The sequence below is a fragment of the Maylandia zebra genome, linkage group LG23 (assembly GCF_041146795.1).
Source record: "Maylandia zebra isolate NMK-2024a linkage group LG23, Mzebra_GT3a, whole genome shotgun sequence".
Taxonomy (NCBI): Eukaryota; Metazoa; Chordata; class Actinopteri; order Cichliformes; family Cichlidae; genus Maylandia; species Maylandia zebra.
The window spans coordinates 23,553,502-23,580,738 of record NC_135188.1 but is presented as its reverse complement, the minus strand read 5'-3'; the positions used below and the strand labels follow the sequence as shown (position 1 = coordinate 23,580,738).

At 42.4% G+C, this 27,237-nt stretch overlaps 1 protein-coding gene across 3 annotated transcripts in view; it reads right to left on the bottom strand.

Annotated features, from left to right (window-relative positions):
* LOC101467929 (receptor tyrosine-protein kinase erbB-4) overlaps nt 1-24,693 on the bottom strand; it is a 377,596-nt gene extending 352,903 nt beyond the window's left edge. For all 3 annotated transcript variants that reach the window (XM_023153471.3, XM_004562566.4, XM_014409895.4), the window contains exon 1: nt 24,296-24,693. In XM_023153471.3, coding sequence (XP_023009239.1) covers nt 24,296-24,362 — 67 coding nt within the window. In that variant the 5' untranslated portion in view covers nt 24,363-24,693. The remainder of the gene's footprint in view (nt 1-24,295) is intronic.
* Nucleotides 24,694-27,237: the final 2,544 nt, after the last annotated feature.

The window sequence follows — 27,237 nt, the reverse complement described above, 5'->3', positions numbered from 1 at the left end:
ATGACTCACTGATGATTAAGCGGATCTAGCAATTAATAGTTAGAGCACAATAATTGAAAATTTAAATTCTCTGTGTACCGCAGCTTGTTGGTTACTGATTGGTTCTGAGCTAAAACCTAGAGAGAATGCTACTAGCTAAATTCCTAAACAATTAATTTCAGTTAATTAAGTGAATTAATTGGTTTCAATTAATTACCTTCACCTTCTTTATAGTTATCTTGAAGGGAGAAATCAGCTATGAAGGCCAAAACGGTGCTAACGTGTTAATGAGCTAACCGCGCTAACAGGTTGACGCTGTGCAGCCCCACCCACCGGGTGATCCGTGTTAACTCGCTAACGGACATTTGCCGCTGACAGCACTAGTTTGTACAGTGTCTAAATATATGTTTCCTGCATGCTCACTACTCTGTCACTTGACAAGAAGTCATGTTTTTTGTTGTTTAATACCAAAATCTCACAATCGTCACAATTGAGCCCGACCCAACGTTAGCTTTTGACGAATATATCGGTAATGACATCAGCATTTATAAATGTCAATAAAAGAACATTTCAAAAGTAAAGAAGAGACAGGAGAAACACCCTTCAGCCATGTTATGAGTGCAGCTTCTTCCCACAACCCCACAAATACAACAACTGAGTGAAAATATCACACAGGGTGTAAACGAGTCCACCAGCTGTTGTGACACTAAAACAAGATTATTTTAAATGTTACTGTGTTTATCATAAGGAATCAGAAAAGCTGCACATAGCATATGTTAGTGAAATCTGTTATTGTTTCGTGTTGCAGAAAGAAAAAGAAATATTGTCCAATATATCAGCTCTTTAAATCACCAAACACCAGTATCAGTTGTAAAACTGTATAGCGGTCAGGCTCTATTATCACCACAACTTTATTTGTGCCAAAAACAATGTCACGTTGCAGGCTTTGGAATCTTATTGGTAATTTCAATTAATCAATCAAATGGTAGAGTTTTTTAAAATTTGATAGTTTTTTAGTTTGACTTGCCATTGTAGTAAAATATAAAAGTGATGCCAAGACAGTTACTATGTGCACAAAATTTGTCCCACATTTTTACGCTCCAGCTCTTCAAAGGTTCCATCTGCAAAAAGATCTGACACTGCGTGTCAAAATAATTAATTACTTCATCCTTTCAAAGCAGCAAACACTTTAAAATAAGGTGTAGAATTTAAAAATGAATGTTATCTAATTTCAGGGCTGCACACTGTGTGTTTGTGTGTGTGTGTTTCCACACTTACATATCTCCTACTTTATTCTGCATTGTCGCAGGTTCTTTGTGAAGCTGCTCTGATAACTAGGCACCCCCACTGCCTCCCTCCCCTAGATAGCCGATTACGGCAGCCCTCCCACTGATAAAACTGGGTTCTTGCATCACCATCTTTTACAAAGCTTCGTTAGTGCCTCCCTCCCTTCTCCCTTTTAACTAGATATACTTTCAGGATAGCGAGTGCAATGATGCAGATATAAAACTTCTGCAGGTGCTTCTTCTGTGGGAATACAAATCAGCAGGGAAATAATGGTAAAATAAACCAAAGCTTAGAGGTTATAAAAGGCCCATATTAACTTGATATGCTAACAGTTGGGATGTGCGTCAGAAATTTAACACCCCCATAATGTTTTCCTAGAAGAGCTGCCTTTCACTTTTATTTTCCCATTTGTCTTCGATGGGACTTTATGCTGTCTCTGGTGGCATGTATACAGTTAAAGGAGCCGCCGAGTTCATCTCGCTCGCCAAGGGATTGGAGGAGTGCAAATGTGGTATCTCGTATGTTTGATGTCACACAACAAAGAGCGTTCAGCCTGGAAGCAGCGTGCTGCGAAACAGCAACAGCAGCACAGTTACAAACTTAGAATGCCATGTCAGCTTTCGGCACTGCTGACTTTCCCTCCTCCTCTCTCGTTCTCTCTCATGCCACTCAAAAACTTCCAGGCAGCGAAAATGAGACGGAGAGATGCGGGAGATGATATCTGTCAGAAGACGAGATTCAGAAAGAAAAGGGGAAGAGAGCGACTTATAGTCTGTCCTTCCTGTGTCAGCCTCAGCAGGCCTAGTCGCGTCTTGCTTACGTGTCCTCCAATCACCCCTCTAAACAAGTGCCAAAGCTTGATTACAATCTCAAAAGTGGCAGAAACACTCAAGACAATAATTATGTCTGTTTTCCCCCGTGGCACTTGAAAAATCACTTGAACGTGGCGGTGGCAACTCACCATCTACTCTGCCTTCATTGTTGGTTCAAGAACCAAAAGCCCAACTGGGACCAACAATCAGTACACAATTGTGTTGTGTATGCACTGTGATTGGTCAGACGCCACTTATTTACATAATTACCATAATCCATAATCCTTGAGGGTTTTTATTATTGATTACTATATCAGTTCTCCTTCTCTTTAGCGCAGTTACCTTTCCTCTGCATTGGCGTTCAAAAACAAGTGCACATGGTTATATAAGAGCTCTAACAGTCATACTATGTAGGGTTAGATATATTGGCTTGCCATTTTATCTAGCAGACACTGGCCTTTTATTAAATATCAGATATCAGCCCGTCAGTGTCCTCTATCACAAAAATGATGGATGTTATTCCCCAGCCACCGCTGCAGTATAAAGAAAGTGTGCACAGCCTGCAATGCGGTTGTATTTTCACTGGTATTCTGTATTAGTTGGACTCGGCTAAATCTCCACTTAAATGCACATATGGTGGGTCGCCTTTCGGCAATGTATGCCAATGGTCTGACACGTGTTTTCAAAACTGAGGTCGCGCAAAACTTAAGGAAACTAGAGCACATGAGTTAGTTCTGCTATGACAACCCCGCACATTTCAAAAAGCTGCTCACATTGTCTTTACTGAAAGCGGTGTTCGGTATAATTAATTGCTCCCATGCAATCACTAGAGCGTTAATTCAACTTAATTTATTCCACTAGCACAGAATCACAACAGCAGTCATCTTAAGGCTGTTTTTAATTGAAGGTAAAGCGTCGACAATATTTTAAATACAAGTGGAAGGACTGTTCTCCTCAAACCAGGAGGTTGCCTGAGAGCTGAAGGCTCTACCTACCATTCTACTTTCCCAAACCCTTGTCACTACAGGTAAGAGTAGCCTGGCTTCTCATAGCAAAGAGCCCTGCTGGTATGCTATGCGGCATTCAAGGGGTAACTGGGTTATAACTCAGGACTTCACATGTGAAGTGAAGGATTTTAAATTTGGGGCTTGCTTTTGAACCAGAAGAGGACCTTCACTAAACTCAGGACAAATGTCACTTTATACTGTATATTTAAAGTGGACTGTTACACTAATTTCTCACATTTTTATTCTTGTACTGTACTGCAGTAGCACTGCATGTTTCCAAGTTCAAAATAAACTATACAGTGGGGCAAAAAAGTATTTAGTCAGCCACCGATTGTGCAAGTTCCCCCACTTAAAATGATGACAGAGGTCAGTAATTTCCACCAGAGGTACACTTCAACTGTGAGAGACAGAATGTGAAAAAAAAAATCCATGAATTCACATGGTAGGATTTGTAAAGAATTTATTCGTAAATCAGGGTGGAAAATAAGTATTTGGTCACCTCAAACAAGGAAAATCTCTGGCTCTCACAGACCTGTAACGTCTTCTGTAAGAAGCTTTTCTGTCCCCCACTCGTTACCTGTATGAATGGCACCTGTTTGAACTCATCATCTGTATAAAAGACACCTGTCCACAGCCTCAAACAGTCAGACTCCAAACTCCGCCATGGCCAAGACCAAAGAGCTTTCGAAGGACACCAGGAAAAGTATTGTAGACCTGCACCAGACTGGGAAGAGTGAATCTACAATAGGCAAGCAGCTTGGTGTGAAAAAATCAACTGTGGGAGCAATCATCAGAAAATGGAAGACATACAAGACCACTGATAATCTCCCTCGATCTGGGGCTCCACGCAAGATCTCATCCCGTGGGGTCAAAATGATCATGAGAACGGTGAGCAAAGATCCCAGAACCACACGGGGGGACCTGGTGAATGACCTGCAGAGAGCTGGGACCAAAGTAACAAAGGTCACCATCAGTAACACACTACAACGGCAGGGAATCAAATCCCGCAGTGCCAGACGTGTTCCGCTGCTGAAGCCAGTGCATGTCCAGGCCCGTCTGAAGTTTGCCAGAGAGCACATGGATGATACAGCAGAGGATTGGGAGAATGTCATGTGGTCAGATGAAACCAAAGTAGAACTTTTTGGTATAAACTCAACTCGTCGTGTTTGGAGGAAGAAGAATACTGAGTTGCATCCCAAGAACACCATACCTACTGTGAAGCATGGGGGTGGAAACATCATGCTATGGGGCTGTTTTTCTGCCAAGGGGACAGGACGACTGATCCGTGTTAAGGACAGGATGAATGGGGCCATGTATCGTGAGATTTTGAGCCAAAACCTCCTTCCATCAGTGAGAACTTTGAAGATGAAACGAGGCTGGGTCTTCCAACATGACAATGATCCAAAACACACCGCCCGGGCAACAAAGGAGTGGCTCCGTAAGAAGCATTTGAAAGTCCTGGAGTGGCCTAGCCAGTCTCCAGACCTCAACCCCATAGAAAATCTGTGGCGGGAGTTGAAAGTCCGTGTTGCTCGGCAACAGCCCCAAAACATCACTGCTCTCGAGAAGATCTGCATGGAGGAATGGGCCAAAATACCAGCTACTGTGTGTGCAAACCTGGTAAAGACCTATAGTAAATGTTTGACCTCTGTTATTGCTAACAAAGGTTATGTTACAAAGTATTGAGTTGTATTTTTGTTATTGACCAAATACTTATTTTCCACCCTGATTTACGAATAAATTCTTTACAAATCCTACCATGTGGATTCATGGATTTTTTTTTTTTCACATTCTGTCTCTCACAGTTGAAGTGTACCTCTGGTGCAAATTACTGACCTCTGTCATCATTTTAGGTGGGGGAACTTGCACAATCGGTGGCTGACTAAATACTTTTTTGCCCCACTGTATTTATCTTATTGCAGCACCTTTTCCCATTAAGGCCGCTTTTTTCTGATTGGTTGTTGCTCGCAAACAGAAAATGTCAATTGCAGCTAGGTTTAAGGCTCAAGCTATCTATGTACCATACACAATGGAAGTGATTCATAGTTACACAGCTATAGAAAAAAGATTTATATTTGGCTAATTCAAGCGACTGCAAGAAAAAATTACTGCTGGTGACGCAAAGTGGGCGGGATTCACATTAAACTTAATGGAAAACGACTGAAGAGACTACCACTTAGTGTCTTCACTTTCCTCAACCCCAACCGGGCGTGGTAGATGGTCGCCCCTCCCTGACCCTGGTTCTGCCGGAGGTCTCTTCCTGTTAAAAAGGGGTTTTTCCTTCCCACTGTTGCCAAGTGTTTGCTAATACTAAAAGTTCAATGTAAAAGCTGTGCTTAACCACTAAAACAAACATGTTTCAAAAGGTGCAACTCTACATTTACGTAGTTTCATTGCCACTCTGTGATTAGCCTCCACACAATCTACGGGTAACTCCAGTTGGTCTATTAGAAACCAAAGCACCCTGTTTGCCAACAATTTTACTCAGCAACAGCAATCAACTTACCCCAACCACTCACCAACCAGTCACAGAATAAACATTGTTCCCTACTGACAGCAACCACTTGCAACAAAGTAGGGAATACTCAGGGCTTAGGTCTCTATGCCTGTGAGACTGGGGCATTAAATGACCAAACTGAAGCTAGAGCCTCTTTATGATATCATACACGCAGAAGAGCAGAAAAAAGTGAATATTCAGAGCAGGCTGAAGCATAAGGAATTACTTCCATGTATGCTGACCTCATTATTATTCACTATTGTACCAGTATACATATGACATAAACATATGTGCCCAAACCATTAATAACACCCATGGACAAAAAACCATGTGGGCTAAATTATCCATATACTCCTGGATACAGTGTCTGATTGCTAATAAAAGATACAAATTATCAGATTTGACAAACACATGACAGTAAGTCCAAGGCAACTAATACTTTAAAACACTGCCATGTTGAGATTAGCGCAGCTCAGGGTAATTAATAACACAAGCTTAGGAGAGCTTAAATTCTATTACCAGAGTCAGGCACTAAAAAAATAAAGGAAAGCTGTAATGGTGTGCGTTTGAGCCAAAATACAGGTCACCGCTCATTTTTTTTCGACCTCACACGTTACCAGGTTTTGTTTACAGAGGAAGGTGCTACATTTACCTGTTCCTTCCATTCTGAACAACACTCGCCTTTGGTTAGCCCTAAAAGCACACAAGCCTTCAGTGGAGACGCACACACCTGCACACACAAGCATATGCTCTCACAAACAGGATGTTCCATGCACAAGCACGCCTGAGGTATGTGCACACATGCTAATACTCAGCACAGGTCACACACACAAAGACACACACACACAGCTGATGCCATTCGGGAGCAGTGGCCTTGAGATGCAGCGCTCTAATTAAGTAAATAAGAGAATCGAAGGGGCAGATGGTGGGAGAAGAAGAAAAGGCAAATAGCCACACTTCCTCCTCTGTCAGTCTGTGTAGCCCACAGGGCTGCAACTGTTTCCTTTCCTCTCACCTAAGCCTTTTCTCCCCCTTTCTTCTGCTTGCTTGCCTTTTCCTGGTAATTCTCTAGAAGAACACACATCACGCTTGCTGTCTTGTTGAGAGCTTCTTTTTCGTCTTTTATTCTTACTATTGCTGTTTCTCTCCCTCTCTGGAGTCTTTGTTTCCATGTGTACGTGTGTCTGTGTGTGCTTACTGTATACCCATGTTACATGTAGCGCAAGTAGATATCTCGGCCCAGAAAGGAAGTGTTGCTTAGCCTGACAGTGCCTGTCTCTAGGTGTGTGCGTATTCTCTGTCTGGCACTTTCACTACAACAACCTTGCCTCACTGTCTTATCTTCACTTCAAAGAAAAAATGTTTTTGCATCAATTCTCTGCTTGCTAGCTCCGTCAAACCGTGACATTTAGTCTGAGAGAAGTAGCTGTGACAGAAATCACTTGCTTACTCTGGGAAGCTTGATGGCCAGTGAAATGACTAAAATGAGTCAACTGCATTCACTTTTTCTACTAAAGTTTGAATCCCTGGCATTTTCATGAAATCACAGCCAATGTTTGATACTTATGTTTTGCATGTTTGTAGGATTTGCTCTGCTAGTTAAGCAATGTATGAACATTCTCCAACCTGCTATTGTCAGTCCAAAACCAGTGATTGCATTATATCCCGAGGTGTGCTTTGCACTTGTGTTTGTTGTCAAAATCAATACAAAATCACCAATTTGGGATATTATGATATATTATATTACAATATTTAGATCAAAGATGACCTGAAAACTCTTAAACAAACAGTTGGTGATAAATTCTAGGAAGGTATAACATGCAGCCAGCAATTGTCTTCATGCATGCTCAATTATCCGGGTAAGTAAATCCCAAAAGTGGAAATGCTACGTCCAGATGAACAGAATCAGCCTTTTGGGATTGATTGGTGGTTTTGGAATAGAGCTAGCAACTTGCTACTTGCTCCTTTAGCAATGTGTTATTGGATAGCTCTACACCTCGGAAAGGTGCCACGTCTCACTACATGCGTTACTCATAGCTATACTCATAGCTTTATCTCTAATATTGCTTTTCCAGCAGTATATCAATGGCTGTGTCCAAGAAAACAAGACAGACTTGTTTGACTCCATTCAATTCAACTGAAGAGAGAGGCAGCCATATGTCGTGATCATTTGGGGAGGTGCCCCACCCTACTATACAGCAGCAGCATTTTCCTGTTTATGAAAAAAAAGGAAGAAACAAGTTGTGCATACTTTCTTACATGACATTTTTCTTCTCTGCAAATATTACATTTGCCAAATACTTCATGACAAACAACACTGAGCAGCAAAATCAGCTGCTTCATCCGTGAGTCCCTGAGCAGCAGTTGAACTCCACCATCACTCACCCCCAACTGATCGTGGCAGATGGCCACCACTCCCTGAGCCTGGTTCTGCTGGGGGTTTCTTCCTATTAAAAGGGAGTTTTTCATTCCCACCGTCACCAAAGCGCTTGTTCATAGGTCATATGATTGCTGAGGTTTTTCTCTGTGTTCTTTGTATTATTGTAGGGTGTTTGCTGTACAATCCAAAGCACCTTGAGACAACTGTTGTTGTGAGTTGGCACTATATAAATAAAACTGAATTTAACTGAGTCATGGAATATACCTAGCGGTAAACTATTGATGCCAATTAAAGTCCTAGAGGGCACAAATGAAGTATGTTCAACTGTGGGCCAAGAGCCTCTCTGGAGAAGTAGCTGAATGATATCCAGGACCACCGAAGCATCAACCTGGCCAGACAAGAAAACAAGAAACCAGAAGTAGAAGAGAATAGATGGATGGTAAATCCTAACCAAAGCGCATGAAGATAATGAGACCAGCACTGAAAGCTTAAAGATAATCACTAATCAATATGTTAATAAAATAGTCCTGGGAAGATAACAAATAACTGTCTTTCTGCATTAAATAGGCTCATAACTTTTTTTTCCTATATTTAAAGAATATTAAATATTAAAAGTGTTTCCTGACTGGAAAAACTCTAAAAGCTCTCTATAATCCGGCACAAAATGCTATGACGGACCACAATGAGTTTTTGTGAGTGAACCTGTTTGTATGCCCCACTGCCCCCCGGTTGAAACATGATTTCAAGGGAGTGAAAGCCTTTTGAGAATTCCATTTTCAGGCGGAACAGAGGCTCACAGAGGGCAGCAGCATGACAGTATGAAGTGCTGTCTGAAACGCCGGACGATGAAACCACGTGCGTTTCGACTCCATCTGCCCTCATATTTATCTCTGCTTTTCTAAATGTCTCACTGTCAGTCTTTCATTCACTCTTTGTGCCGACTTCTCTCAGGATTTTCTCACAGTCCTTATCTGCAGGAAGACACATGAATGCATGCAGCTAGAATGGAATTTAATGGACTCACAATGAACCTCGGCTATAGAGACATTTCAAGTGTCTGAATAACAGTTTTATTCAAATAAAGCTGATCAATATTTTAATGTATTTTCTCTTTCTTTTATAACTTGGCACTGCTGTGAATTATGCTGCAGATCTTAATGTTTCAAAGTACTATTTGAATAACATAGACAAGGCAATATGTAAGACAAGACAAGCAACTGTAGTGTTTACCTTAGTCTTAAGGTGTTATGGGAGTTGAGAATTTGTTCTGTTTAATCAGAAAACGGTATAGTTTGCTGGAAAACAATTTCACAATCAAAATGCTGCTTTTTTCCCTGCCCCCCCAAGTATTATAAAAGGCATAAAAAGTAGTCTAATGGGACAAGGTACAAAACTTTGTACGTTATGAAAAACAACAATGTAGGCTGAAACGCTTTAGATCAGATATGTCTGTGTAGGTTCTCAGTCATCCAGGTCAGTTTGAAGTCTGTGATATGAAGACAGTAAGACTTCTAGGTTCCTGAACATGTTTCACCTCTAATACCAAAGGTACTTCCTCTAGTGGGGTTGTCATTTTGAGGGTTCTGAGAGTCTTTCAACCACCCTGTCATCATGCGAATTGTTGGGGTTACACGAGCCAAGGTTTGAATCCTTTGTGAGACATTGCCCCACCCTGTCACTACATGAGTTATGAAGGGTCACGTGGCCAAAAGTGTGAGTGGGGGTTGAATTCCCCTGGAAGGGATCTCAAGACCACTGTAAAAGTGGTGAATGGATGGTGTCATAGACCACCACCTCTGTTCAATGATAACTGTTCCAGATGAATATACTACAGATGGCCTCCTTCATTCTTTGCTCAAATCAGATCAGTTTTACACAGTGGTTTTATTTCAGTTTCAACCAAGTCACCATGGAATCACTGGGCTGATATTAACGTCTGGTAATAGCTTTTTGCTTATTAATCAGTATCTAATTTATAATAACTGATGTATGAAAATTTCAAAAGTAAATAAGAGATGGAAGAGCGTTGATGATGTATCGTCCCATTAGAAAGTCTTCTGCAGTTTCTGCAGTTGTGTTTGCCACAAACACAACAAAATATTGGCCAATATATCAGAATATCACATTTTTAAATCAACAAATATTGGTACCAGTATGGGTCTTTAAAAATCCCTTATCAGTCAGACTCTGTCCAGCATATCCTGGCAAGTTAGTGTTGATTTCAGCATATAACCATCCAGTCTTTACCACATGGTCCCCAACCACATGTAGCTGTCAAAGAGGATTGTGCATAATTAGCTCAACATGACTCATAAAGGAAGCTAAAACTACGCATGCATTATCGTCAGCTTTAGAATATTACGCTTTGATTTTGGCAATTCTTTAACTTGTCTTATGAGTCAATCAACTTAATAAAGAAGCAAAACTAATTCACTGAAGTAATCCTTTAAAAATGAGGCTTCAAGGCCTCTGCGTCACTGAGTGTTAAACACAGTCAAGCAACGATCATTTATACACGTTCTTTGATCAAATTCAGCCGATTTGGTGAGGTTTATTCTTGGAAATTTCTGTTACAGTGTAGTTGAGCCAAGTATAAGATACAAAAACACAGGCTTCTTTTGTTAGAAGGAATGCTTCATAGTATTATGTCTATATTTCCGAAAAACTCTTCTGTCATTCTGGTGCACGTTTTTAAAAAATATCCAGCCCTTCTTCATTTCTAAGTCACCAGAAGTCCAACAATATCAGAAAAGATACAACAAACAGTGCTGGCAGATATTTGTTTTCAGTTTTCTTCTAGGGCTGAAGTTTTTGTAGATTTGTAGATCCATTTGGAGACATGTTTTTCAAATTTTACTATTCACAAAACAGGGTAAAAATATAAACACATAGATAAAGCTTTTGCCATCTTTTGCTTTTCCTTAGATACACATGTGACCCCATTAGCATCATCCATGGGTACAGAACAAAACAGTGACACATCCCACTGATCGTGACACACTTCACAATTACACAGTGGATGCCGGACAAACACACACACACACACACGCACGCATACACAGTAAGAGCCTGTGTGGCCCTGGCTGATTAATTGGGGCGTTCAGCGGCGGTGATAGCTGTGCTCCTCAGAGACAGCACACTGCCTCTCTCACTCCACCTTAACCTCTGCTGGACACACACACACACACACATATACATACTGTAACCACACAAACACACATGATTCATCTCCCTTGTCGGCCGAAATTAGACCACCTCTCTTGCTTTCTCCCTCTGTTAACCCATCTTGCAAATAACACTCCATCAGCTCACGTTCACCTTGCCGAGAGCGATGGCGTTCTTGCCGCAGAGCAACTGGTTAAAAGTTGCGACGCGGGGGAGCGCTCAGGTGTGCGCCTCTGTGTGTGTTTCTGCCTCTCAGCTGCAGACAAATTAATGAACCGGTGCACAAAACCGTAGAAATGCACAAACAGATTCTTATAAATGCACTCATTCCAGCGCTCCCTCATCTTTCTTACTGCTGAAGGTGACTCGCCTCCACACATACGCACATATAAACACACACACATCCACGGCTTCTCCTCCACGAGTTTTATGTACCTTTAAACCCCGCCAAAGGAGCGGCCATATTTCTACTGGACTGCAAGGTGACTTCAGAGGAAAAAAAATGTGGGGAGGTTGGGGGTAATGAGCATAAAAAGAACAAGTGGCAACAGAGAGAGTGTCTCCACCTCTGGTCAGGGTATTGTTTCACGACGACCGACCCACAGTGCCTCCTCCATTGTCTCCCCATCATCCTCTCATGCTCCCTCCTTATCTGTCCTTAGAGAATTTCCATCTCTTTTACCTACGCTTTGTCTTGCTTTGTCTCTCTTTGCTCTCAAACACACACTCCCCTGAACAGACACACACCTCCACCTTTTCTCTCTCCCTCTCTATTCCCACCCTCCCCAGTCAGCTGTCATGCCTGCCACTTTCTCGTGCCCACTCATTTATTACAGGTCAGCATCGCGGGCGGGGCCATTTAGAAAGGACAGCGTGCCCCATCTGAGCACGCAACCTCTAACTCGTACAAAACGCTGTACATAAACACCCGTAAACACACGTGGAGAACTAACGGGTGCACAACCATGCATGCTTGCAGATCACAGTTGGCAAACACCAACAGCACAAAATCTCAGCATGGATACTTAGTGACTACAAACAATTCCTAGCAGAAATTGGTCATGAAATAAATTCAAACTCAAATTAACTCAACTTTTTTTTATTTAAATCTTCATAACTTGAATGTGGAAAATAGGTCATTCTGAGGGAATTCTATCAATTATTCTACTTTTAGTGGCCTGAAACATAAAATCAGCAAATCAGAACCACTTTAGGAGGCAAATTCAAATCAAAGCTTACCCCACAGAAACTACACACCTACCAACAAAAAGTACACAAAATGGCTCAGTCGGACTAGGTAAGGTAAGAAATGTTAGAAATCTTCCCCTCAATTGGAAAAAAATTGGTGGTTACCCAGTGATTGCTGATTTGTGGCGACCAGCTCATTGGCCAGAGGTCGACCATGCAACAGCCTCACCCTCTGGTTGATCACTTGGAATCGCGAGATGATTGCACACCTGGTGGGAGGTAACCTATTTCCAAATAGTCATGGTCTGACTCATTCATTGGATTGGATTGGATTGGCAAAAGGTCTCCGATAGATTGGCAACGGTTTGCAAATAACTGATGTCTAATTTCTAAAAGTAGACTAACACGCTGAAATCACCCTGAGTACCCCTGTGTACCAGTAAACACAACTCATCCGCAACGCATCTCTTTACAATAGGTGACTCAACTCAACTGGTTGTATGCCTATGTAAAAGTTAGGTTGCAGAGCGCGTCTGTCATTTTGCAGTTAAATTGCAGGAGGATCTATAAGGTTCAGCCTGGAGTCCGTAGTTAATGTGAATTTCAGCATATGTAGACAGCAAACAATTGCAGTTTTCATTGATTTATCAGTGCAAATCTAAATTTTTACAAATTACATTCAATTGCTGACTGATTCCGACCGGGTCTGCAAGTGGTTGCAGACCCGGTCACCGTTTTCAAAGCAACCACTGCAAACAAAAAACAGATGACAAGCTCAGTGTAAATTGCACAATCACCCGTTTCACTAGTGTGGCTGTAACATTTCTAAAATCTTCAATACTTCAATTCTTACATTTTTATTTGCATAAATATGTTCAGACTAACGACAACAGTTTTGTGCCGTACTACTAGTAAATAGAGAGTTTACTCCGAACTTTCTAAGGCACATTTATTACCCTCAACAACCGCCGTCTTAACTATGTAGCAGATAAGAAGGGGCCAACAACCAGTTTTCAGCAATGAGAATGCTAGCAAGCTAGCGGTGCAACGTTTTTGAGGATTATTTGGTGTTTATTTGTACTAAAATATCATCGACACCATACAAGAATACAGTGCGTGTTGTCAAAAGCTCAACAGGTTATAATGCAGCTAGTCCATCATTTATGCTCGAACGTTGATCCTTCATGATACAACGACAACCAAGACGTGTCCAATCATCCCCAAATAATATCTCACATTTTTTGACATTTTTAAATAGTTTTATTGTACTGTACTAAAACAAAAAGACGCATATTGTGGAAAATTGTTGGCAAACACTAAGGTAAATTTTTTTTTTGCTCACCCTCACCATAAACTCACACATTTAGACCGTATTCTAAATTCATCTCTAAAATCAGGTCTTAACTCTAAAACCTTTCTGTATGTCGTGAAAAAATTTGAGCTAGCCAAAACACTCCATCAATCTCAAAATTTCATCACTCTGATGGACAGGAGCTCAAACTGTTTTTTGGGTTTTTTTGTTGTTAATTTTTATTTAAAAAATGAAGCACCGCAATAAAGAGCCAAAACACTGCTGTAGGGACTGGCACTTGTAAAGACTTTACAAACCCTGCGTTCATTTCAAATGTACAGTGAAGTGCACACACACCGCAGCTGCCTGCTTCCATAATTCTGCCCTTAACAAAAGAACACAGCTTGTTTCCGTGGTTTGAACACATTTTTAATCCTGCAGAATTAGCAGAACACAAGACGAAGTCGCGGAGAGCAGCGCTCGTGTAGATCTGAGTTTGCGTCCTTTAAATAGCAGAGCAACATCTTACCGATATTAAATTTTAATCCTTGTAAATGATGCCTTTCTCTGGCACGCTGACAACTGGGGAAAAAAACAATAATCTCTTGTTTTCTTTTCTCTTTTAATTGTGGGCAAATATTCAGAAAGCAACCGAGGCAGAGAGAGATACAGACAGACTCTGGCAGGAACAGCCTGATAGACACAAAGTCGCACATGCCTAAGCATACAGAGTATCAATCGCACACACACACTCATGCGCACACATGGCCTAATACACACTCTCATAGCGCCAGACAGATTAAGGCCTGATTAAGGCGGGTGTCGCATAAAAGTCTTGGAACAGTAAATATCCTTAATTTGTAGTGTAATTAAACAGATTAGCTGCCGTGAATATCTTACTAGGGATTAGCTCACACACAATACACCAGGCGGGGTTGATTACACACAAACACACGCACACAGACACACAACACTGTGTGAACTAATGATAAACATCCAAAATAGCTAAGTTTTCAACTAGACTGAAATAAAAATATGACACAGAGTTAACGTGCGTATAAATGTGTGTGTGTGTGCAGTCACACAGAAAAGGGGGGGCACAATGAAGGTAATGACAAAAATCTACAGGTCGTGGTTGAATTGTCAGGTCGACACATGCACAGATGAGGGATTAGAGACCAGTGATCATTTCTCTTCTTACAGACTTTCATTAAAACTGAAGCCTTTGTCAAGGTTACGGTGGCGGGGGGAGGGGGGGTCTATTGTGATTCTAATGCCCTCTATTGTGCTGCGCTGAGAGACAGAACAGAAAGCAAAGGGAAGCAAGTGAAAGAAGGCAAAGGAACTAAAAAGAAAAAGCTCAGACAAACTCGTTTGTGAAAGACGGAGTCAATGGCACTTGATCCTGCTTCACCAAAGAAGTGCTGCCAATCAAAGGAAGCTGAACACTGTCCCACTTCCTGTGTTGGCTCCATGCCTGAGCACAGCGCTGCAAATATAAATTCAACACTTGTATACACAAGCCCAAATACACAAATAGATGCATATGCACACATACGTATTTGTGCAGCTCACGCACTGATTCCATATAAGCTTTAACTCAGAACCACAGGCCTTCCCAAAACCTAAACCTCATGACAGAAAACACTCTAATATTATCCATAAAGCTTCTGGACTTTGTGCTAATCACCATTGTGAATGTAATGCTTGTGCTATAGCGGCAAAGAGATAATTTTTACCTGCAGGTACCATGTTTCATGAACAACTCTGCTTATGTAGTTCACTATTATATTTTTTGGGTTCCCTGTCAGTTCAATATGATCTTAGCAATGCCTTTCCCATTCAAGGAAAAATAAAACAAGACTTACTGCTAACTTAAACATCAAGATGAGATGGAAAATGTTCTATTGACAATAGCTGTGGTTGCAACATGTGACTTAACTTATTTGCTTAAGTTACTATTTTGGACAAATGACATGTAGCGACTAGTCTCGCGAATATCTGGCAACCACCGTTCATGAAGGAAAAATTAGTGCTTCCTGACCACCGTGGTTCCTGGAGGCTGATGGCAGTTGTATAGAAAATGAATGTTAAACTTCTAGTCACATAGGTCTACAGATCAGGAAAACATATACTCCTCAACCGACTGGCAAAAATCTGGTTGCTTTGGTCACTAGTTGACTGCCATGGTTGCCTATTTTTCATGTCTATCTGCAAATGTGAGCTAACTACTAGCTGAGCAGCAGTAGAACTTGAAAAGTATGATGTAAACTGGAAATTAAAAAGGCTTGCCTTCAAAGTAAATATTGAAAAAAAAAAAAAAACTACCAAGAATGGTAGTCTGCTAGCAAGTTTTCATCCAGAAAGTACTACTAACTAATTTGGGGAAGGACATTGTTTTCCAAAGGAACCAGTGGCTGGATCATATCCATTATGGTGGAAAACTCTTGGGCAATGTGCACATGATGTCACATGAAAAACCTCAATAGAAGTCTAGGCGAAAATAATTTTCTATCTTGACCACCCTAAACACTTTGCTGCTGAGTTTATGGTCATAGTTACTGGTTTTGGTCACACTGATTTAAAAAATAAAAAGCCACTGAGCCTGCAGCTTCAATCAGACCTATCCCCACTCGTCACAGCTGTTTGGTTTTTTTTCAACCAAGCTAGCGATGCTGGAGTCGAGGCTTCAAAACTGGACCAGTCGGCGACATCACAGTAACTAGGTTCATCTTGTATACTGTGTATGTAAGTGAGGCAATCACCATAGAATACTTGCATGTTAAAAGGCCCTAATGAAACAAGACAAAACAAAATTTTTCATAGCCTAAAACAAAACAAATGGTCTCTACAGCTAATTTCCTCCTTCATAAGATAGCCAAGCTCAGTGTTTTAACAAATTTAATTAAATATTATAAGTGCCTAAAATGATCATTATTAGATGTGTAGCTACTTTAGCTAGCAGGTCGATGTTGACAAAGGAACCGTGTTGCCAACTTAGCGAGTTTGTTACTATATTTAGCGAGTTTTCAGACCCCCTTAGCGACTTTTTTTTCTAAAGCGACTAGCAACAACTCTAGCGACTTTTTCTGGTGTTAAACTTAAACTCCCAGAGAGCAGCCATTTGGCTGTTTAGCTAATACAGCTAGCTGCTAACACAGTTAGCCACTATGCTTACACAACCAGTAAGCAAAATGACTTCTTTAGCATCTAGCTGATGAAATTGCAGATCTAGCCATTGTGACCTGACCCACCGGTTTAGTTTCTGGAGCCAGAAGTAACTGTGATAACTTATCAGCTAATGCTAGCAAACGTGATCACTAGCTATGGCATGTAATATTTAGGTGAACCCTAGCAGATAGCTATTGGCTAGAGCTTCCTTTGCAGTGTTGCCAACTCCTCAGTAAGGAAAATCGCTATTGGCTGTCATAAAAGTCGATAGAAGTCGCTAAATGACGTCATTGCCTAATTTGCATAATTGGTCATGCTAATGTAATTGTAACCTACATTGTAGGAGAGAAAAATAACATTGTGGAAGAGACATAAAGTGAGTTAGAAATGTCCTGCATTTAGAGTTTATTCAGAACTACAAATTAAATTTCTTTTAGCAATTTTTTTTTTAATGTCACAGTTCCAACCCTATTCCTTTTTTTGGGCTTGGACCGGCAAAAGTGACCCAAAATAAGCGCTCTGGTGGAGTTACTTTGTGTGTGTGTGTGTGTGTGTGTGTGTTTATAAGTAGTTTTAAACCTTGTGATCCACAAAACAACATAATAGTAAAAGAAGAACTGACTGCGTTACAGTAGGTGTGGGAGCAGCGGCTTCGCTCATGCGCGATTCATTTGCAGTTTGGACGCATAGATGCGAACATCTCCTGCCCTGATAGAAGCTGGGGGAGGACTATCCTCCGCCCGTGAGCGCTTTGGCACAAGCGAGGTGCCCATGGCAGCACCCGCTGCTTGTTGAGAGTAAAAGCGATACGTGCTTTCACGTCAATAGGTCGTCATAAATGAGTCTCCATTAAAAAATCTTTAAATGGTAAATGGCCTGTATTTATATAGCGCTTTACTAGTCCCTAAGGACCCCAAAGCGTTTTACACATCCAGTCATCCACCCATTCACACACACTGGTGATGGCAAGCTACATTGTAGCCACAGCCACCCTGGGGCACACCGACAGAGGCGAGGCTGCCGGACACTGGCGCCACCAGGCCCTCTGACCACCACCAGTAGGCAACGGGTGAAGTGTCTTGCCCAAGGACACAACGACCGAGACTGTCCAAGCCGGGGCTCGAACCGGCAACCTTCCGATTACAAGGCAAACTCCCAACTCTTGAGCCACGATCGCCCATATTAAGTTTTAAAGCTAACCCTAACCGAGACTAAGATGAGCAATTACTGAAATACTCGACACAAAATTAAACCCATTTAAACCCTTGCAAGTCTCCGATTGCACACAGAGAGACGCATACACACATGTAAGTGACAGTTTGAGTGGTGTGTGAAGGAGCTGCCGACAGCATGTTGTCCATGAAACAAATTGGGTGTCGTAATTAAAGCTGGAAAAAAATGAGCTGTTTTCCATTCTCCCTGTGTGCTCGATGACAGCCCTGCGCGCGCACACACACACACGACTAATGAAAAACAGAAGGAGGAGAGAGAGTGTGTGAGTGATTTTTGAGAAAGAAGCAGAGTAAGAAAGAGTGCGGAAAGGCGAGGAAATAAAAAAGAAGCTGTTAATAAAATGTGGAAAGAAAAGCAGAAGCGAAGGGAAGTGAAAGAGACACACAATGAGCGATGCTAATGAATGAGAGCAGGATGGAGACAAGGTGTGCGCGAGGGGAGAAGAGCAGACGAAGGGATTTGGAAATGGAGGAAAAGGAAAGGAGATGACAAATGTGCCGGACAGAAAGTGGAAGAGAGGTAATGAAATAAAGGACAAAGTAAAGGAGGTTGTGCAAGCCAATCCACACTGCTCGGCAAGATCAGTGTGTATTTGCGATGCTCGATAGTGTGTGTGAATTCGGGTTTTGTGTATGTGTGTGTGTAGGAAGCCCCTCAGACGCAGGATGGAGGCATTTGTCTCTGAGTGGAATTACAAGTGGCGGGTTGAACAAACCCTCCAGTGGTCTAGAAGAAACAGAAGAGGAAAGGAAAAAAAAGATTCCTCTGTCTTTCCTGTCTTTTCTTTTCCCGGGCCATGCTTCACTCAGTGTGTGTGTATGTGTGTTTGTATATGAGAAAGGGAAAGAAAGAAATCAGAACCACCCAACTCCAAAACTACATTGAGTGAGAAAATACAGCTGCCTTCCGCTTTAAAACACACAGCTCACAATGTCGCAGAATCAAAATGCATGCAAAAACGTAAACAGTGCGTGGACGCGCTGATGTTTACAGTAAATCCTTCTGTGTTTTCGGGCGAGACTTAAGTCTTCCTAAAAAGGCGGGGGGGCATCTGTGCCAGGCTTCGATTGGCCAATCTAACTCACACTAGGAGTTGGCACCGGATGGCTCGGCACAACCAAAGCCAGCCCTGCTCATCATTAGGAAGCACAAGCACGGGGGGTGGTGATGGAGGGAGGGGGTTCAAAAGTCTGTCCTGCCAAACACACAAACACGGCGCCAGAGACGAAGAAGCTTCGGGATGATTACAGAGGCCAATAAAGCCGCTATTTTGCACCCGAGTCTTGGATGTTTTCCCTCCCATGCTGTGCAGTTGTGATTCCGCATGTAAATATTTGGGCGGGACACAAACTCGAGAAACAGAGGCCCCTCTGTACAGCTGGCGGGCGAACAAAATGCCAAGCAAATGGGCTTGTGACGTTGCCGGATCGCTCTTGAATGCATGGGAAAGAAAAGTAGGAGTCAAAAAGAGATGACTTTTTTTTCCTTTGGAAAAGAGAGCAAGAGAGAGGACAGCGTCATCTTTGTTCGGCCCGTGCAGATAATAATCTGAGTGCTGATTCAGCTGGTGAGTACCATGAGAGGTAGCGCGCTGCTGTCTCAGGCCTTGGAAAAGCGTTCCATCACCCCCATGCATCACATAGTCATTTGTAAGGCTTCCCTTACGGCCCGCTGAGACTGTCCGGTTATGACAGAGGAAGAAAATAACAGCCCACACCTCAATGTCACCCTCGCTGAACTGCGATTATTATTCTTCTGTGCAAACTGCCGTGCGTTATTCCGTCTCTTTCAGCAGAAGACACTGACAAATGCACAGAAACTGTACAGATCTCCATCAGCTCGCACCGGCATATATGACAAACATCCAGCTGAAGCCTGGCACGGGTCGAGCCTGGCAGATATCAAGTTATGATAGCCGTGTTGACTAATTTAGAGCAAGATTGAATTCCTTCACCCCCCTCATCTCTCATGCTGTCAAATAAAGGCCTCGCGGTCTAGACTGATCCTATCAAAAAAAAGCTTAATTAGCTTGTAATAAATTCTCATTTCCGTCAGTCTTCTACAAAGCCTCGGCCAGCTCCGTGTGTGCCAGCTGACAAACGCCCAGTAATTTGATACTGGCATTCAGCGGGTTCCCTTCCCGCTGCCCCTTTCTCCCCCTCCGCCATTTCACAGGAGATCTTTAAATGTCACCCAAACACACACACGTGTGAGTGCAGCATTTGTGAGGCACTCTCGAGAGCTGGAGGGATTAAAATGTTTGAGCCAGTTGTTTCAGGAAGCAGAGGTAAACAAAAAAAACCAAAAAGAAAGCGGTAGATGAGGATGGTGAGACTACCGGTGTGTGCTTCTTTTATTAAGGTAACACTGGTAGATATCTGTTGGTAGCACGTGACCAAGAAGAAGCTGCTTGGCTAGGCAGAGATTTACATCAGATGCCCTTCCTGACTCAACCTCAAAGCGGATTTGTGTCTCTGTTTGGAATTGAACCAAGAAGTGAATATGTTAGCCACAACACTAAGGAGTCATCACTTGCTAATATATTTGGTAACCATATTTTTTTCTTAAACGTGGCACGGAAAACTTGATTTCCACCCATTAAATACCTGTAGACGTCATCGATTACTGGAAGGTTCCAGGCGCTTAAAGCCTGTTAAGTTCTGGGAATCATCTGAAACAAACCCTCACTATCCTGATCCTGATTACCCAGCATTTTGACCTACACGTTACCATCTCAACTGCCAGCTTCTCAATCAGAGCAAAACTTTATTTCCTGTCAATTCCTGGCCTACAAATTCCTGCAAACAATCATTAACCTGCACCTCCGCAGCAATGTGCAGTCCCGTTTGCTGACTCAAACACCGCTTTTCATGCAGCGAAATCAAAAGTTGCAAGCCAAAAATTCTCCCTGTCGAGCTCTGCCAAAACAACGTGTTCAAGAGAAAGCCGTCATCTGTGATGTGACATTTTCATGGCACATCTTCTCAAGACACTTAAGAGACTAACTCAGCCGCCCCCATCCTTCAAACAAGTGCAAATCTGACTGAACACACATGACTAACCCTCTTCACAACTACAAGGACAGAGTGTGACTGTTTATTCATGACCTCAGAAAGACAAGTTTGATACAACCCCCCCCCCCCCCACAAAAAAAAAAGTTTTTTTACAGTGCTTTTTAATGGACATCAGTGGGATGTACGGCTGCACTGATACACTCTTTCACAATCATAGTCCCTGCACTTGGACCAGGTCAGATATCCCAAGTGTGGCACATTCTCTGGGTTTCCAAGTCCTTGAGTGGAAGTCGATTTATTGAAGTCGCACTCTGGTTTTTTGATGGAAGACTTGCTGAATTTGAAAATTCCCAGAATTCTCAAAGGTTTTTTTCCCCTTCTTTTTTATTTCCAGGTGGAAATTAAGTAAATTTATGAATTAATTTATGTATTGCTTCATAGTGTAGTGGTTAGTACGTTTGCCTAACACGTGAAATGTCAGTTGGAGACACTGATTGCAAAATCACATATGCAGATCCAACCGCTCTGGTGACCCCTTTCAAATAAAGGAGCAGCTGAAGGAAGCTTTAATCAATTAGTTTAGTTAATTAGTTCACTATTTCACCAATATATAATTTATGAGGCTGAGCTGAATATTATATTCATGCTTCAGACTGGCTCTGTTAGTCAAACTGATGGCTGGATTAACCAATCGGTAGATGATCTGGTTTTTGCATATTATTCGAATTGCTTTCATACAACACGCCTCATTCACGTCATTCTTTTCTACGTGCGATAAATTTGACGAACGCATCAAGAGCAACTCCGGTTTGAGTATACTACCCACGGTAGCTTTTGCATGCACACTGGAGCAGCCGGAGACCGAGCCACCAACCTCACTCTCATGATCTGCTCAGTTCCAGCTTTAGCCTCCTTAACCCTTTTCAAGCTACCAGGACCAGGCTGTATATGTGCTTAAAACCCCAAACTGCATGATGTTCAAACAAGACGGTCAGTATAGGAAGCTCTGACTAAATTAGGTGCAGGTTCAACAGCATCAGTGTGTTTTTTGTGCTTTAATCACACACAGTCCTGGTTATGGGGACAAAAAGGTACAAATCCTCCTAAGCATCTCTATTAACAGGCTTGCTCCTTCTGACCTCACTCCCGGGGAGCTGTAATTGGCTGATTTTGGGGGATGTTCTCTCAGGTGGAAATTTCATGCATTGTCACGCATGCCAGTTTATTTCTTTAGTCTCAAATCACCAGGAACATTAGGGCTGAGAGAAGTCAGCCAAGGTTTTCTTTTTCTTTTCGCCTTCCATGAGTTTAAAATGAGAAAGCTGATCAGGCCCGTTTCCACGTGGTCATCGCTGATCTCTGAATGACTTTTGTGGGTTTCACGTTTGTCTAATTGAAAATGAGAAAGCTCTCTGGCTGTGTGAAAACATCCACGCTTGGCACAGATGAGGCGCCCACATAGTTCACAGCGTGTGCACCCCTGTAGACCGGCTGACTGGAAGGACCGCTTCAGACATTTGTCTCGCAGCAGGAGACAGATTCAATCACCATTTTATAAGTGAACATCTTTCGCCTTGACTTACTTCACCCTCGCACGGCTTCACGTGGGATTGATATATGATGTGTGCTGTCATTTTTTTATACCTCCAATAAAGAGGGAGAGAGCGAGAGAGATGGGGGTGGGGCGGTGGGGAAAGAGTGGAAAGACAGCACACTCAGCACTGCTCAATGCACACAAACACAACATTTTCCCCAAGAGGCATAGCTCAGATTCCTAGGCTACAATTTGCATCACAAATATCCCGGAGTGGGAGTGCATGCACGGAGAATAAATAAACCAGCGAGGGTCCCACTTTACTTCCCCATTCATCCCGGGTGTCACCCATCCATCCGCGCATCCACCCTCTCCATCGCCTTGCATCCAAAGATCCAACCGGGACTCAGGAAGAGAAAGAGAGAGGTGGTGTGTATGTGCAGAGGCCAAAGAAAAACAGAGCTGTCTTTAGAGGCGGGAAGGGGGAAAAGCATCCAGGAATTTAATTTGGAATCCTTGGAAGTTTGGGGCCAAATTCACCTCTGAACATGAATCTGACAACTTTCCTGTTGTGCCGCCTCATAAGTGCGTTTCTGTTTGTTTTTCCTTGGCTCAGCAGTCTGTGCCAAACACTTGATTGTGTCAACTAAGAGCCCAGATTATGGATCACTTACTGAACTCCAAATAACTGGACAGAATTCCAGAAGAGATATCACACCAAACCAAATCAAATTAGAATTATCGATGAATAAGCGTGGGAACAAAAACCCATTGGAGAAAAGAAAAAAGTTGAACTTAATGATTTACTTCAAATAAGAGCGCAATCAAATCATGCATCATAAACAAAACATCCCAGCGGGATTTAAAACCTCAGCAAACACCCTACAGGGGCGCCAAAGGAAAGATCTGTCAGAGCACATAAATAAAACACCATTAACTTTACTATAAATTGACTGTCGAGTGTCACTGACGCATCCGAAGCCAAAACAGGCACGCTGAAGAAGCATTAAAGTGATTTTCGTCAAGGGACCGACTCCACGGGGGTCGCGATGATGATGATGAAAGCGAGATGTTTTCCCACTGCCTGTATCGCCCTCAGAATATCTGCTACATCTAAATTATTCAAAGACAGTAAGGAATTAAAAAAAACTGTGCCACTGGTGCAGCCCGAGTCTTATATATAAATATATTAGTCTTCGAGTCTTCTGGGGAATTAAACTGAAACGATGGCGCATTCATTCATACTTAGTGAAGGGATCTAAATAATCTAAATCAGCGCAGATTCGCAGTCTGTTTGATGACAGATGTTTTTTCTTTGTTGGGAGATTTCATTTGATGTTATCGTTTTCGAACCAGCATATCTCGCGTAAAAAAAAGAGAAAAAAAAAATAAAACTGTGTTAAAACGACAGAAGAAGGACAGTTTGGGGAGCTTTATTTTATTTTACGCAGATGCAGTTGAATGACAGTTTCCTGTAGGTGCGAGAGCGATAATTGAAATCAGCACCAGCGTGCCAGGATGTGAACTTGTGTTAAGTTTTGGACCAGAAAGAGTCAGAAACCCGGCGACCTTCAGTTATCATTTAGTGGAATTATTGTTAAAGTCTCTGCAGGGACAGAAAAGCATCGGCTCTGTTGCTCTTTGGATGTCTCAACTCTCACTTCATCGGTGCTTTTCAAGTCAGACCCTGACCGAATAACGGAGGCGCAGAGACGCGCATCCCCAAAAAGCACTCACCTGATTGCGCCGCACAGGATCCGATCACCGCCAAAGTGACGAGGACGCAAGCTGGGAAGAACTTCATCTTGGGGGGCGGGAAGAAAAAAAACCTGCTTCTCTTGTTAACTCCCGTAACTCACATGTCCAATTAAGATATCCTCGTTGATCACACGCGTAAAAAAATTAACCAAAAGAGAGAGCGAAAGAGAGAGATAGAGAGAGAGGAAGGAAAAAGAAAAAAAATAAAACCCCGTCGGAGTCTTCTTTTGCGCTTCTTGGACACCTGGCACCGTTTCCGTGCGCCGTGGAGAGCTTTTACGCACCGCGTCTCGTTCTGTTTGCGTGTCGGTTCCTACTCCAGTGTTTAGGTCGCTTTCCACCGCGGATACTCTGAGCCATTTACTCCTCACACTGCCATCGCGCCGGTGGCTGGGGGGAGGGAGGAGGAGGATGGGGGGGGGGGGGGGGGGGGGGGGGCGCGATGTGCGCGCGTGCGTATGCGTGTGCGTGTCGGGCGTCTGAACACGCCTCCTTTGGAATGACCGACACCTCCTTCGCCCTATTAAGTCCCATCCAAAAGATTTGGAGCGTTTAATACTTTTTTTTCTTTTGGAAATCCGCCCACACTACTTATCGCCTCTCCTGATTGGCTATTAAGCTCCAACGCTGCCGTCGATACACCTGTTAGGAGCAGGTTTTGTTTTGGTTTCTGTTTGGCTGCTGTGTCGGCCACTGTGCTCTTCGTTATTGCTGGGAAGACAAATTACTTAATATCTGATCCTGATCATGATGTAGGAAGTAGTTTGTTTAGGGGTTATAATGTGACAGACAGAAGACATCAGTGGAACACCCCACAGTGTAGTTTCAGCAACACCACGAAAGTTTCCTGCTTCGCCAGCAGGGTCAGCCTCTGCAAATACCCACCGCTACGAGGCACAGCCTATAAAGTTTGATTGTGCTGGTGGGAAGAAGCCGCAGTGAAGGCAAAAAGCTGGAGCAGTGTACCATTTTCAGGGCCACTCATTTTACAAGCCAGTCTGCCCACAGATATTCTGCACTCTGCTTTTTATTTGTGGACTGACGTGAAAGTATGAAACGAGCTGGCGAATCGACGAGGACAAAAAGATATTGATTTGCGATCCGTGTAAGGCGAAAACTCGACCGTAACTGGAACTATTGGAGAATTAGTGTGAGGACCATCCTTGATACAGCCTCACGGTGCCTGAAGGGATGGTTTATTTAGTGTCCTTTGCTGCTCTCTAGGGGAATTCACGGGGAACTGCTCGGTTCTGAGCCTTTTGATCATAAAGCTGCTGAGTAGTGCTGTGCAGTACTGCACATTTTGGCATCAATATGATACCAAGTATTGCCAACAACGATACCAGTACTTTTAACCTATTTAACCTAATTAGGTTAACATAGCAGAGCAGTGTGTCATGATTTATGAGATGAATCGTCATCAGTTTGCAAAACACATTTTAATGACATTAAATCACTGTGATTTTCACTTCCTTTTAGCTTTTAATGTCTTTAGAAACTAGTGTGTGTTTGAGGAATATTTTTTCATCCCTTCTCCGAAAACAATAATATTTTAGTTAATGCAATTCACTGGGATTCATACTGAAGTTAGAGAATAAATGTATCAAACTTATCATTGTAGTATTAATCCGATGCCAATACGAGCCCTGATATTGATGCTATTGATATAATTTCGATCCACAAACCTCTGCTGCTGAGGGACCTGAAGTGAAGGCCGTATCTCCTCAGTAGCATAAAGGCGGACATCAGGACCCTTACAAAAATCATTAAATGGGTTACTTTGTTTGCTTTTCCATCACAGATGTGTGTGTAATCACTCTCTAAAGTTTTCTGCATTTGAAAAGTCACATAAATATTAAACTGTTTTCATACAAGCTGTAGATTATATTGGGATACACACAAAAAAAGGTACTTTAATGTATCTGTAGGGGGCACAACCAAAAGTGAATGGGAGAGTGAACTCCAAGGCACTGCCTTTGTGCATTTGACAGTGCACAACAGCAGCTATTTGTAGCTTTTTGCTTTGTGCATTCCAGAGACCAGTTCTGTACCTCTGTAATTGTGCAGCTTTTAAAAAATTAAACCTTTAAAAAAGGTCAAAATTGTGTATATGGGGTTGTCATGGTTCCCCAAGTAATTGTGTGTGACTTTTTCAGCTTACCTCCCTTCAGCTGAAGATGTGGCTGCCCAGGGCTCCTGGCGCACCCATTTATCATCGACACTTATCATCAATTCAATTCAATTTCATTTATATTGTACCAAATTCCAAATTGCAAAGTAAATGCCCTACAACCCTTATAGAGAAAACCCCACAACAATCATCTATGAGCAAGCATTTGGCAAAAGTAGGAAAGAAAAACTCCCAAAACTCAGACCGGCTGGGCGTGAGGGCAATGAGACAGGGCAAAAATACACAGTATACAGTTTATAACCCGCCACTCGCCATTCATCAGGTTGTTGAGCTTCCCAGTGTGGTAGCATCACTCAGTCTTCTTTGGTATTTATTGATTTTTTGTTTACATGCCAACCTTACCTGTAGAATCCTTCCTGGTCCATCAGCCTGGCTAGCTTCTGGTCATACCTACAAGCGCCACTCTCACCGCACTCAAGAGTACTTACCTGACCCTGTGGAAAGCAGTGAATATTCACCTGCTTTGGAGATTCTGAAAATCAGAATCAACTTACCTGAATGTGAAACTGACAGAATTGGAGAAAAAAAATAGTACAAAGAAACTTTGGCAACTGGACCAAATCCTTTCTTGAGTGTAACTTGAGTTTGATTCTCAGTTATATTGTGAATACTTACCAGTTGTTGTTCATTAAAATTATTACATTTCTTCAATCTGTGTCCTGCAATTAAGTCTTATGCGCAAATCACAGCAGGGTACAGATTCATTTAATAAAAATATTTTAATATGCAG